This window comes from Galeopterus variegatus, unplaced genomic scaffold, assembly GCF_000696425.1.
Source record: "Galeopterus variegatus unplaced genomic scaffold, G_variegatus-3.0.2 Scaffold883, whole genome shotgun sequence".
In the NCBI taxonomy this organism is placed as follows: domain Eukaryota; kingdom Metazoa; phylum Chordata; class Mammalia; order Dermoptera; family Cynocephalidae; genus Galeopterus; species Galeopterus variegatus.
This window is the reverse complement of record NW_007726994.1, coordinates 539,462-554,035: the sequence shown is the minus strand read 5'-3', so window position 1 is coordinate 554,035 and position 14,574 is coordinate 539,462. Positions and strand designations below refer to the sequence as shown.

At 35.0% G+C, this 14,574-nt stretch overlaps 1 protein-coding gene across 2 annotated transcripts in view; it reads right to left on the bottom strand.

The window, feature by feature from the left end:
- PSMD14 (proteasome (prosome, macropain) 26S subunit, non-ATPase, 14) overlaps positions 1 to 14,574 on the bottom strand; it is a 96,472-nt gene that overhangs the window by 23,863 nt on the left and 58,035 nt on the right. The window contains exon 8 of one of the 2 annotated variants that reach the window (XM_008573164.1): positions 238 to 457. In XM_008573164.1, the coding sequence (XP_008571386.1) occupies positions 238 to 457 (220 nt within the window). The remainder of the gene's footprint in view (positions 1 to 237; positions 458 to 14,574) is intronic. The other variant, XM_008573163.1, reaches the window with a different exon arrangement.

Here is a 14,574-nt window from a genome sequence, read left to right as displayed (position 1 = left end):
CCTCAAAACATGATAGGAGAATTTAAAGACCCCACTAAAAATTGACTCAAATATGAGCAAATCTAACTTTTGCAATATTTCCATAATTCCCTTTTAAAACACAAGAAAAAAATAACTGCAAGCAAATTAAAATGCTAAAAATCAAATCTTAAAGTGACTATTCATAGCAGGCTTTTAAAATGTAAAAGAGAGTTTCAACACATCATCAAATACAGGCATTATCTTGAAGTGTCAAACCTTCCATCCAACTCTTCTTATGCAAATTTAGCAACATCTTCTGTTCCAGTTCATTTTTCCGATAGTTAATAGTAATGGAGTAATAATGTCTGTTTAGTCCATGAATTAATGCCTGGATAGATGGCTTGTTTAAGTGACCCAGATTTGAAGTTGTTTGTCTTGGTTCATGTCCTAAGACCATCATATTAGCATTGATCAATCTGAAGGCATCAATAACAACCTGTAAAAACAAGGTGTCAAGTCAATTCTTTTTAAAAGCAAGTGATGATGCCAAGCAATAGTGGACAAGGCATGATCAACTTGCATCTGTTTCTGGCCTATTTCCAGAAAATCATTTAATTATAATATTAATAAAAAAGAACCTCCTGCTGACTGTGCCATCAGCATACCACCCTCTATCTTGTAATGTGAGGTGACACCAATTATTGCAATTTTCATGAAGCAGTAAAGAAAAATATTAACTTTGCATCTTTATTATTGAAATACGTCATCACTAAACTTACACCAAACAGTCTTCATTGGTGTGCATATGTTTGTCACCTAAATTTTACCTAATCAAAATGAATGAGAGAAACTAAAACTGAAAGTGAGCACAAGCTAAGGGACCACATCTAAAGCCCAGCCCTGTCACATCAATTATACCACCACAGTACTTGAAATGACAACAAAATTACAGCCAGCAAGGCACTTGACGATGTATTCTTTTCTAGTCAGATACCTTTTACTTCTTGTGACTATGAAAGACTTTATACCTTGTCTGATGGCCTTAAATGTCCAAGCCACTGTCAAACATAGGAGGCACATATGAGAAAACCAAGGTCATCCATGCTTTAAGCCAGGAACATGGTATAGAATGATATGGCCCTAAGTGTGTAGTAAAGAAATAACAATAGGTATCTTCTTTTTGTCTGTATAGAAAGATTTCAAATTCTTACATAATACAATATCATCTGTTAGCTCTTACATATAGATTAGCAAGAATCACATACTATCCTATCATTGTCTTGTTTATGTTTATTCTCAGGATTTGAAAGAATTTGTTAAAGATTTTAGACATTCTGAAGTTTTTCTTAAAGACATGTGACTTTAAGACAGATGCCTCTCTACGAGAATTTAACTCAATACATTCATCACACAAAGTGATCTTATACGAAGGTAATATGTATTTCTAGATTTGCCTTTAGAAGTGCTAAATAATTAAGATTTATCAACACTTTAAAAGCTACTGTCAACTAGATTTGTTCTCATTTGTACTATCATTGTTTGAGTATATAAAGACATTAAAAATATTTTCAGGTTAACCTAACTGAAATCTGATCAAGTTTGAAAATCTGGTTGTAGTATTACTACATGCTGTATTCTAAAGAACAAGATTTAAAGAAAGAAATAAAAATCACCCTTTCTAAAAAGGCTGCCATGAAGGGTTCCCAAAGGCTGTAATAACAAAGAATACCAATTCAGACCAAAACATTTTGCCAAGTCAATCAATCTAAGGCCTCTGTCCACTCTAGTCAACCTAAAAGAATCAACTCTGAATTTTGCTTTTATTTTTAACTGTTCAAATTTTCCCAAGATCCCTCTTGCCTCAAAATAACCAAGCATCCCCCGAACATGAACGATTTAATAGTTTGTGAAAACTCTTTTTACCTCTTATACAATAACCTCAATCCAGACTTACCTTTCACATTTATATATAAATATGACCTAGACTGCTTATACTTAAAGTTTTTTTCTAATCTCATACAGATGTAAATTTTTTTTCACACTTTGTACTAAAAAGCACATAAAATAAGATCAAGTTAAAATGTGGACAAATGTAAGGAAAAGTGACCATTTTGACATTTAAGTATACAACTTAAACAAATACAGAATTAAGAATTGCCACCCTAACTACTAATGGTAAATATTTAAGAGCAAAGCATTATTTTGGTCCAATTGTTTCATGATTCCATTTTAAGATTTCAGTAAAATCATTCATAGAAAAAAAACACTTCCACGAGACTATGAAAATTTATTATGTATCACAACAAAATGCCTATATACTTTTTTACACTGAATGCTTTCAAACTATAACAGCAGACAGCTATTTTACATGCAAAGTATTATTTCTCTGGATATTATAAGCAAGTATGAAATGTCATAAAAAGGAAATGAAAATACCACTTAAGTAAATACCATGATCTGTTAAAAACAAATCTGAAGTTAAAAAATTATAGATTCTATTAAAAAATTAAGAGGAAAATTCAAGGACTTAATATACTGTTCAACTAAAAAATGATGGCCTATGTGAAATGACATCCTTAGATAACAATTCCTGAGTAGCAAAATAATAGCCAATAGAAAATGATTACTTTACACTAAGATTAAAGGAATCTGCTTCCATCACTATAGCAACTGTCTTAAGGAAACTAACATGTTCAACAACCTGCAGACCAAAATTATATTTAGTATGCAATAAAAATATAAATATGGCAATACAGTCTACACTTTAATTTCTGTACAATTTTATAATTGCTTTTTGTGCTGTGAGAATAGTGGCTTTCTCCTTTAGAGCAACCTATCAAAATAGACTCATTAATGTCCAGTACACTAATGAGCAATGGGTGAAGAAGGTGTTAATTATGCCACAGTAAGATTCAAGAAAAAGCCCTAGTGAGCACTTTGAGGTGTGCACAAGCTGAAGGCGTTTCTCCACGTTTATGTATTTACAGCATGATGTAATAGAATGACAGCAAAGTGGTCACTCCATCGTTAATAACAGAAATCTTAGATAAAACATACCAAACAAACACCACCACCACCCCCAAATTAATTAAGATATGGTGGGGGGGGCGGTTTGGAGATCTCTGAATTTTCTTAATAGTTCATTTTGCAGTATGTATACATTAAACCTGTTCAGTTTATGTCTTATAAACTCAAATACCAATTTAACCAAAAAACTTTGCACAAAAATTACCTCCTTAATATATAACAAAACCTCCAAGCTAATGTATGAAGAATATTTTCAGGAATATGATGCTAGACTTCTAAAATTCCTTTCCATGCTGAAGTCCTGCACACCACTTTGAATCTCTATTCACCAGCCTGACCATTTAATTTTTTCTGGTACAAGTGCCTTGAGACTTTCCAGAGGTCACTGCAACAGTAGACAGCTTATAACAAAACCATTAGCAGTTTGGCTAGCTTAGGGAAACCTCTTACTTTCCTTTTTTGTTTATTATCACTGCATGAATCTGCAGCATATGATAGTTTATAATTTCTCAGGCTTGTTAAATTCATGTTAAAGGTCTGTTTTCTTGTTGAATAAATTTTGTTCATATAATGCTGCCTATTTCATACACTCAGTCTTTAATAGCACCTTTGGTCTATGCGCAACTCACAGATCAAAACAGAGGACTAAAATAGGGGTTGATGATGCTATTTACATGTGTGATTCCTGCTGTCTTCTTGTTAGTAGCTTTAATATAATAGAAGACCTTGTCTGTTTTGTAATTAACACATCTTTACTGGAGAGATATTTGGAAGTGATTGCTGTGAATATACTGGTTAGTAAAATAAACACAATCACACACCACTTTCTGTTATCAGACAAATTTGTGAATTGTACACATTATACTCCAGATCAACAAACTGTGATATAACAGCCAAGTAGAAGACACATATTTATATAACCCCTTATTTTTCTGAAAATATGTATTCACTCTGACCTTGCAAATATAATTAGCTTGTGGGATGTGCAGATTTCAGTACCATGGTTGCTTTACTAATTACAACTCTTGGAAATAGATACTAAATATTTGGAAGCTGCCAATACAAAATAAAAACTGCATCTTTTTTGTACATCTGTCTTAGCTTATAAAAGCAAAATAGTTTTAAAAACAATACTGAGTTCCATATTTATTCCAAGCACATCCAAGGGTCAAGGACATATCATTTCATTTTAATGACGAATTTGGTTTAGGACTTAAAACTCTAATTATTTTCAAATTCAGTTTAATCCATATTTTTTTGGCTTCTTTCATGAGTATAGTACAGTTCATCCAATATGCTATTTATTTTTAAATTTATGTTTTCATATCAACTGCTAAGTCATTGAAAGATGAGGCTAAATTTCTAAAACACCAATCTATAATTCCTAATTTTTACATTCAAAGAAAGCTATTTTTAAGCAAAGCTCTTTAAATTAATTTAATACAAAGGTGTTTTAAAGAAAAAAACATAAATATTTCTGGCAGTAATTACTACAATTCATAATATCTCTCTCTCTCTCTCTCTCTCTCTCTGTCTCTCTCTCTCTCTCTCTCTCTCTCTCTTACAGTAGCTGCCTTTTGCCTTATTGAAGTCAATGACTATGGGCAGTGTTTAAAACAGAATAGGACCAATGTTTTAAGCATTTAAATCCATTCATTTTCTTGAGCTTAAAAAAGAACTAAACAATCTGAATCTTCCATAATCTTACAGGCCAGCTTACTATAGCATATATAAAATGAATTGAAACAATTATAATTTTAAAAAAGCTTGAAAGAAAAATTTTAAGGCCTCAAAATCAATGTCAAATACTAAAAATAGAAAAGGGAAAAAATTCAGTTTCCAGTTAGATTACATACTTAAAAACTTATAAAAACCCACCATCATATAAAGTAAATCTCTAAATGACTATAAAAATGAGAGGTGTGGAAAGAAAAGCAAAACCCCATACCAAACACTCTTTATCACCTAGAAATGACCTGTTATCAACTGCTTAGGTTGTTTCTAGATTCTTTAAAAATTAAGAGTGCATGTGACCTGGGAAGTACTGCTGGGGTTTGTGACCATTTCGTTATTTCTGCTGCCATGCACTGCCAGACATCTATAAGAGAAAAACATCTTATGTCTCTTGTAAGCCCACAGCATAAAAAATTCAGAGAAATCTTACTTTTTATGCCATTTCCAATGAAAAGCACTAAGAACTAAAACTGACTCATGCCAAATGCATATCACTGAATTGCTGTGATTTCTTAGTCTCAAGTTTGCAACATGGAAATTATTTATAAAATGTCAATTTTAGTTCTGGAAAAGAAATTCCTATGTGTATGTACACTTTCTTTCTTCATCCTCAGAGAATTGCTTACTGTAGCTAGAAATCTGTAGTACAACTTTAATATATTGGGAGAAAAGGGGGATGGGGTGTAACTAGCATAATGCACTTTTTTTGACAAGTGAAGACATGCATCAAAATTCAAAGAGTAGGGGCCGGCCCGGTGGCGCACTGCTACAGTGCGCCGCTTGGGAGTGCGGCGGCGCTCCCGCCGAGGGTTCGGATCCCACATACAGACCGGCCGCTCACTGGCTGAGTGAGGTGCGGGCGCAACACCGAGGGTTGCGATCCCGTTGCCGGTCCCAGTCCGGTACGGGCGCGACACTGAGGGTTGCAATCCGTTGCCGGTCACAAAAAAAGACAAAAAGGAAAAAAAAAAAATTCAAAGAGTAAAGCCACAAGTTTTGAACATATATGCCTTAATGAAAACAAAACAGTCTTTAGAAAGTAGTGTGGCAAAAGGTAATTAGTCATTTTTAGATCCATGAAACACTGTGAAAAGAATTTACTTAAGTTATAAAAGGGTTAGCAGAATTTTTTTTACAGTGGATGCATGTAGTCACTATGGTGTAGGAGTTTAAATGCTTGAGGCACTCTGGAGTCAGAATCCTGCCTAAGTTAGAATTCTGGGTCTATTACATGCTGGCTAAGCAACCTAGGACAAGCTACTTAATCTCTCGATCTCTCCGTTTGCTCATGAATGATACCTCACAGAACTGGTGATAAGATTAAATAAAGCAATACATGTGTACTTGCCACTATATTTCTTACTGTTATTAACTGTGGCAGTCATGGAGTTGCCCAGCTCACCTTTCCTTTCAACAGAACCTGCTGTGGAGGGCACAGCTGACTCATGACATCCAGGTGCCACACTTTTGGCTCCACTGGGCATCCACACCAGATAGATCATGCTTACCCTAGGCTGCTCCCAGCCAATGACTGAGCACAGCAGCAGTACTAGAACTTAGCCATTCCTACCAAATAAGAGATTCCTCTGAAAGGCAACTTTGGCTCAAGGATTCCCTACTAGCCTGGCTGAAACTCTCTCAGAACTCTGCTGCTGTCTGAGGCTCTTTCTATCCAATCCTAACTTCCTTTTCTCCATTCACAGAGTCAGACTTCAACTGCTGTATAAAAGCTCTGCCCTTAATCCATCATAGGTGTTTCTCTTAATAAATCTCTTGCATGTCTAATCGCATTTTGGCGTCAGATCCTTGGAGGACCCAAACTGACAGTTAACAAAGCAGAGCACGGCATACCTTGTTTTATTGCGCTTTGCTTTATTACACTTCACAGATGTTGTGGTTTTTACGAATTGAAGGTTTGTGGCAACCCTGCACGGAGTAAGTCTATCAGCACCAATTTTCCAACATCAGGTGCTCACTTTGTGTCTTTGCGTACCATTTTGGTAGTTCTCGTGATGTTTTAAACTTTTTCCTTATTATTCTATCTGTTATAATGATCTGTGACCAGCGACCTTTGATGTTACTATTATAATTATTTTGGGGTGCCACGAGTCACACCCATCTACAATGGCAAACTTAATCAATAAATGTTATGTGTTCTGACTGCTCCACTGACCAGTCATTCCTCCATTTTTTCACCTCTCCTCGGGCCTCCCTATTCCCTGAGACAACAACACTGAAATTAAGCCAATGAATAACCCTACAATGAACTTGAAGTGTTCACATGAAAGGAAGAGTTTCGTGTCTCTCACTTCAAATCAAAAGCTAGAAATGATTAGGCTTAGTGAGGAAGGCATGTTGAAAGCCAAGACAGGAGCTGGCTGGTTAGCTCAGTTGGTTACTACATGGCACTGTTAACACCAAGGTCCAGGGTTTGATCCCTGTACAAGACAACCACCCAAAAAAAAAAAAGCCAAGACTGGCTGAAAGCAAGGCCTGTGCACCAAATGGTTAGCAAGGTTGTGAATGCAAAGGAAAAGTTCTTGAAGGAAATTAAAAATGCCTACTCCAGGGAACACACAAATTATAAGAAAGCGAAATAGCCTTTTGCTGATATGGAGAAAGTTTTTGTGACCATATAGATACTAGATGAAATCAACAACAACATTCCCTTAAGCCAAAGCCTAATCCAGGGCAAGACCCTAGCTCTCTTTCGCTTCAATTCTATGAAGGCTGAGAGAGGTGAGGAAGCTGCAGAAGAAAAGTGTGAAGGTAACACAGGCTGGTACATGAAGTTTAAGGAAAGAAGCCGTCTCCATAACACACAAGTGGAAGGTGAAACAGCAAATGCTGATGTAGAAGCTGCAGCAAGTTATTAACTAAGATAACTGATGAAGGTAGCTACACTAAACAAATTTTCAATGTAGACAAAACAGCCTTATATTGGAAGAAGATGCCATCTAGGACTCTCACACATAAGAGAGCAGTCAGTGCCTGGCTTCAAAGCTTCAAAGGATAGTCTAATTCTCTTGTTTGGGGCTAATGTAGCTGGTGACTTGAGGTTGAAGCCAATAGTCAGTTACCATTTTGAAAAAATTATAGGGCCCTTAAAAATTATGCTAAATCTATTCTGCTTGTGTTCTCTCAGTCGTACAACAAAGCCTGAATGACAGCATAGCTATTTACAGCATGGTTTACTGAGTATTTTAAGCCAACTGTGGAGACGTACTGCTCAGAAAAAAAGATTCCTTTCAAAATATTACTGCTCATTGACAATGCACCTGGTCACCCAAGAGTTCTGATGAAGATGTACAAGGAGATTAGTGCTGTTTTCATGCCTGCTAACAAAATCTATTCTGCAGCCCACGGATCAAGTCATTTTGACTTTCAAGTCTTATTACTTAAGAAATACATTTTGTAAGGCTATACCTGCCATAGATAGTGATTCACCTGATGGATCCAGGCAAAGTATATTGAAAACCTTCTGGAAAGAATTGACCATTCTAGATGCCATTAAGAACATTGTGATTCATGGGAGATAGTCAAAATATCAACATTAATGGGAAGTTTGGAAGAAGTTGATTCCAACCCTCATAGATGACTTTGAGGGGTTCAAGACTTCGGTGAAAGAAGTAACTGAAGATGTGGTGGAAAGAGCAAAAGAACTAGAATTAGAAGCAGAGCCTGAAGACGTGACTAAATTGTCGCAATCACATGATAAAACTTGAATGAATGAGGAATTGCTTCCCATGAATAAGCAATGAAAAGTGAATTCCTGAGATGGAATCTACTCCTAGTGAAGATGCTGTGAACACTGTGGAAATGACAACAAAGGATTTAGAATATGACATAAACTTAGTTGATAGCACAGTGACAGAATTTGAGAGGACTGATTCCAGTTGTGAAAGAAGTTCTATTGTGAGTAAAATTCTATCAAAAAGCATCTCATGGGGCCGGCCCGTGGCTCACTCGGGAGAGTGCGGTGCTGATAACACCAAGGCCGCGGGTTCGGATCCCACATAGGGATGGCCGGTTGGCTCACTGGCTGAGCCTGGTGCTGACAACACCAAGTCAAGGGTTAAGATCCCCTTACCGGTCATCTTTTAAAAAAAAAAAAAGCATCTCATGCTACAAAGAAATCTTTTATGAAATGAAGAGTTAATCAATGCAGCAAACTTCATTGTCTTATTTTAAGAAACTGCCACAGCCACCCCAACCTTCAACAACCACCACCCAGTCAGCAGCCATCAACACCGAGGCAAGACCCTCCACCAGCAAAAGGATTATGACTCACTGAAGGCTCTGATGATCATTTTTTAGCAATAAAGTATTTTTAAATTAAGGTATGTACATTTTTTTTTCAGACACAATGCTGCTGCACACTTACTAGACTATAGTATGGTATAAACACAACCTTTATATGCCCAGAGAAACCAAAAAATTCATGTGACCCACTTTATTGTGATATTCACCTTATTGCAGTGGTCTGAAACCAAACACACCAGTATCTCAAAGGTATGCCTGTACACTGCTGTTGTAAATGGTGTTAACATTAGAAAAAAGGTACCCTAAAAATCAAATTATAATTACAAATTTGGCATCCAGAGATATGTGGCATATGAAAAAATCAATAGAAAATTAGGGACAGACATTTTAAGACATATATTTCCTTAGGAAAATTCCTAAAGAAAAAAGTGAATAGTCATACTAAATGTTATTATTATCCCTTTTTAGAAATGACTTCATATGTCTAGAATCTTGATACTCCTGCATGCTAGACAATTCTAGACTCCTATGTGACAAACAGTGAACTTGAACTCCTCAGGGGACTACTACTGAGCTACAAGAGGATATCAGAGGATATCACCTATGGGTTGCTGGTCTGATACCAACTCAGTGCCAATTCTATCTGGTGGTTACTCAATCAGCCTACATAAAACAAACAAATAACTTCAGATTCTTCTCTAGTAGACAAACTAAGCAATACAAGTGGTATGCCTATTGAAAGTTCCACATAAAGCAAAGGAATTATATAGGGCCCAACAATGTTAGCATGGCAGTATGAGGGATGAGGGGAATAAGAGACTTACATACATTTCTTATGCTATGACACCACCTTCAAAGAAAAATACAAATTGCAGCCATGCACCGCATAACTATGTTTTTTGGTCAATGATGGAGTGTATATGATGATGGTCCCATATTATAATAACGAAGCTGAAAAATTCATGTGACCTAGTGACATCATAGCTGTTGTAAAGTCCTAACAGAATGCATTACTCATGTGTTTGTGGCAATGCCAGTGTAAACAAACCTACTGCACTGCCAGTGTATAAAAGTATAACACATACAATTATACATAATACATAACACTTTATATAATGATAATGAAAGACTTTGTTACTTGTTTATGTATTAACTATACTGTACTTTTTATTGTTTCAGAGTATACTCCTACTTATCAAAAAAAAAAAAGTTAATTATAAAATAGTCTAAGGTAGGTCCTTAAATAGCTGTTCCAGAAGAAGGCATAGTTATCATAGGAGATGACAGCTCTGTGTGTGTTTTTACCCCTAAAGACTGTCCAGCGGGACAAGATGTGGAGGTGGAAGACAATGATATTGATGATCCTGACCCTGTGTAGGCCAAGGTTAACGTGTGTGTTTGTGTTTCAGTTTTCAACAAAAAAGTTTAAAAATTTTTTTTTTTTAATTTTTTAAAAAGAGCTTATAGAACAAGGATATAAAGAAAATACTGTTGTACAATGTCTTTGTGTTTTAAGCTAAGCGTTACTACAAGAGTCAAAAAATTTTAAATATTAAAAAGTTTTTAAAGTAAAAAAGTTAGAGTTAAGACAACGTTAGTTTATTAAGAAAAAAGTTTTTAAATACATCTAGTATAGCCTAAATGTACAGTGTTTGTCAAGTCTACAGCAGTGTACAGTAATGTCCTAAGCCTTCACATTCACTCACCAACTTCCAATCCTGCAAACTCCATTCATGGTATGTGCACTATACAGGTGTACCATTTTTTATCTTTTACACTGTATTTTTACTGTACCTTGTCTATGTTTAGATACGTTTAGGTATACAAATACTTACCATTGTGTTACAACTGCCTATAGTAGGGGTCCTGAGGCTGTAGGCCATGGGCCTTGGCCCCACCCACCGCCAACAGCAACCAGGCCAGCAATGGAGCCAGAGGTGGGCCAGCCTCACCGCCTTTCCTCCCACACCCCCACAACATCTTAGAATATACTTATTATTAAAAAATAAATAAATAAAAAGCAATTGTTTATAGTATTGGTACAGTAACACACTATACAAGTTTGTAGCCTAGGAGCAATAAGCTATACCTATAGCCTAGGTATGTAGTAGGTTTGTGTAAGTATACTCTCATGTTTGTACAATGACAAAATTGCCTAACAATGTATTTCTGAGAACATATCCCTGTCATTAAGCTACACATAACTGTATAAATATGTCTGACATATTGCATGGGACATACTTAATAGAAATATCCATTTATCTGTAATTAAAATTTAACTGAGTATCATGTATTTTTATCTGGCAAGTGATGCATGACTATATAATCCTTCAAACTACTGCCTCTCAAGAGGCGAAGGCATTTTATTAGGAAAAATAATGTAAATGTTAATTACTTTGCTGTAATTTGCTGTAATCACTTTTATGTATTTTTATTTTTATTAATTAAATACTATATAAAAATTATCTTGCTTAATTCTCTCAACAACCAAGAGGCAGGTATTACTATTATCAATTTATGGATGAGAAAACTGAAATTTAGGGGCACACCAAGTTAAATGAGATGACATAACCAGTAAGTGATACTACTATGATTTGAACCCATATAGCATGACAAAGCCAGTACTCTTCATCACCAAGCTATTTGGTATAACAGCTACCTTAACATAAAAGCAAGTTACTAAACAGCAAGGTTTATGTCTCATTCATCATTGAATACCTAGTATGTAACAGAGTATATGACACCAAAAAATATAGTGCAAAATAAAGTCTATTGAAATGAAAAACTCCAAAAAAGCATTTTTGGTTACTATTTTACATAAAGTTTTACCATTTATGTTTATGTTTCCTCAAAAAGAGAGAGAGAGAAAGGAAAAAAGAAGATATCTACTATCTAATAAAAAAATATGATCACTAGCTTTAACAATATATATTCCTCCCATTTCCTTACCATTGCTCAGTTATGAACTAATAAAACACTCTTCCATGGTGTGCTAAACTGAAAAACTCAAGCATAACAAAGCACTGACTTGTGTTTAATTTAGAATAAAAAATGGGCCGAGCCTGTGGCGCACTCGGGAGAGTGCAGCGCTGGGAGCGCAGTAGCGCTCCCGCTGCAGGTTCGGATATAGGGATGACGGGTGCGCTCACAGCGCTCACTGGCTGAGCGCGGTGCGGCCGGTGTTAAAAAAAAAAAAGGACAAAAAAAAAAAAGAATAAAAACTGCATACAGTAAAGCTATTTGGCATGTGGAAAGTGGCAATGAGCATCTATTAATCAGCTTACTAGTAGCCTAAGAATAACCACAGGAATCAACTATGACTTTTAAGAAAATTTACCACCATAATCAATTCTAGCATCTTTAGAAAGTTAGAATAACATATTAAACCTGCTGAAACTAAGTCCCAGATCCAGAAAAATCCTCACAATTAACAATGGCTAATGTCAAATCATCTAGAATGTGCTCTTTAATAATTAATGTATGCAGGCTCTGATAAATCATAGTTTCCATTTACTAGTACAAAATTGGCATGAAGACAGAGTAGATCTTATTCTTCTCTATATCTCCAGTGTATGCCTGGCATACAGTAATGATCAACAAGTGTCTGTTGAATGAATGACCAGAGATAATTAGATGACTAGGGAAAGAAAAGCATTCAAGAAGCAAAAAAGTCAATAAATAATATTCTTATAGATAATGGGACATTGTCCTAATGGTTTTACTCTACTTTTACTGAAACGGTTGGATTCAAACTCATTTGAAGCACATTTACATCACTCAAAATGCACTGCAAATACTAAAGCATAATAAATTAGCTCAGAGATTATATTATTAATATAGAAGCTCTAGATTAAAAGAACTCTACAAAGAACTGTTAACACTATATAGGATTTATGCTCTTAGAATTTTAAACATAAAATTGTTTCTACATTCCTAGCTGACAATTTCTTATATCAGCTAAATAAATGTTATAAACTATTAAGTTTTTCTATCAGGAATAGTATAGGTACATGACAGTTTTGTTTGCTTCTTGTATTTCACTCTTATCATCAGTTTGACGTTTTTTAACATTCTCAGATCTTGTGAGGATACCTAGGAAAATAAAAGGTAAGCTCTTATTCACTCCCAAACTCTTTCTTCCTATATTTGTATTGACTCTCCAGAACTGCATCTTTTGTAAAATACTAATCAAAGAACAATAACAATAAAAACCACTCCTTTTACATTCTAGTATCTGTGAAAAAAATAAACAAAGAGGTTTGTAGCACCTGGAATGGTATTGTTTCTACATTCTTCCCACGTGGTACAAGCTTCTCTTCTGAGTAATGTCCTGCCCACCCCTCAAAGCTCAGCCCAAGTTTCATCTACTTTGTGCAGCCGTATATTGATGTCTCCCTTTTTCTAATTCGATTTGCATTTACTATGTCTGTTTATAGAAGTAATACTTTATTGTATATTGGAACATACAAGATTCTGAGTATTTGCTGAATTATTTGTCTAGCAACCAAATTAATACTTACAGAAGTAAATATCAATATATTTTGCATTGTATCAGTATGCGATGGAGGGCATCAGTATATAATTGGCAGCATGTTATCTTGCTCAGTAGTGACACTAAATGTATGACTTTTCTTCTCAAGGAGACAAAAGCCACTTTTTAAAATTTTGTATCCCAGAATCATTAGCATACAGGCACATCAGGAATACTTAAGAAATATCTGCTGATCTGTAATCAAATAAACATCACACTTTTAGAAGTCTACTAAGGATTTCTGATCGGATTACATAAAAATGTTTCAAGAAAACTCAGCCAGTGTGAGGATATATTTGGACTAAATGGTCATTAGCTTTTATTGTTTTCAAAACAGAAAACAGACACAATAATTGTCAGGATTTGGCAGGTAACATCTGAAAATTTTACTAACAGGAATCCTGTCAAGGAAAATGAGTTCTCTAAAGCAGTAATTATGTTTTAATAAAGTATTAAAATAACATACTAAGTTGTATACTAGGTTTTATAACATGTCAAATTAACTTCCAAATTTGCTGCTGAATAAAGTCCAGTTGTGGGCTGAATATACAAGATAATAAAATATTAAGCAAGAGTTACCACTGTGCCATTTGAAAAATAAAGTTCAAAATATTTGAGCATGTATATTTCACAAATAAACTAAAAACGGAAGCAGAATCTTGAAACTATTTGACAGACTACTTTAGAGCAGAGCTCACTATAAGCTCTCTCTCCACTTAAATTATGAATGCGTTACCACTGATTTCCACCTATACCATTTTAAAACATTTACAGTACTATATAATACACAGAATGATATGGATTCTTTATCATATGGTATATTTTATTATTTATGTTGGTCTCAATGTTTGGTCCTAGCAATGCCAAAAAAACTGGTAGAGATAAGTGCCTAAATTTTTTTTTTAATTAATAGAACAAACACATGAAAAAAATCAATTAATACATAAGACCTACTATAAATAATACAGAGAAACATTGGGAACTATAGCTCTTGCCCCTGACTTATAATGAAGGTAGTGACTTACCCACAGTAACATAAGATAGGGCTCTGCAATGGC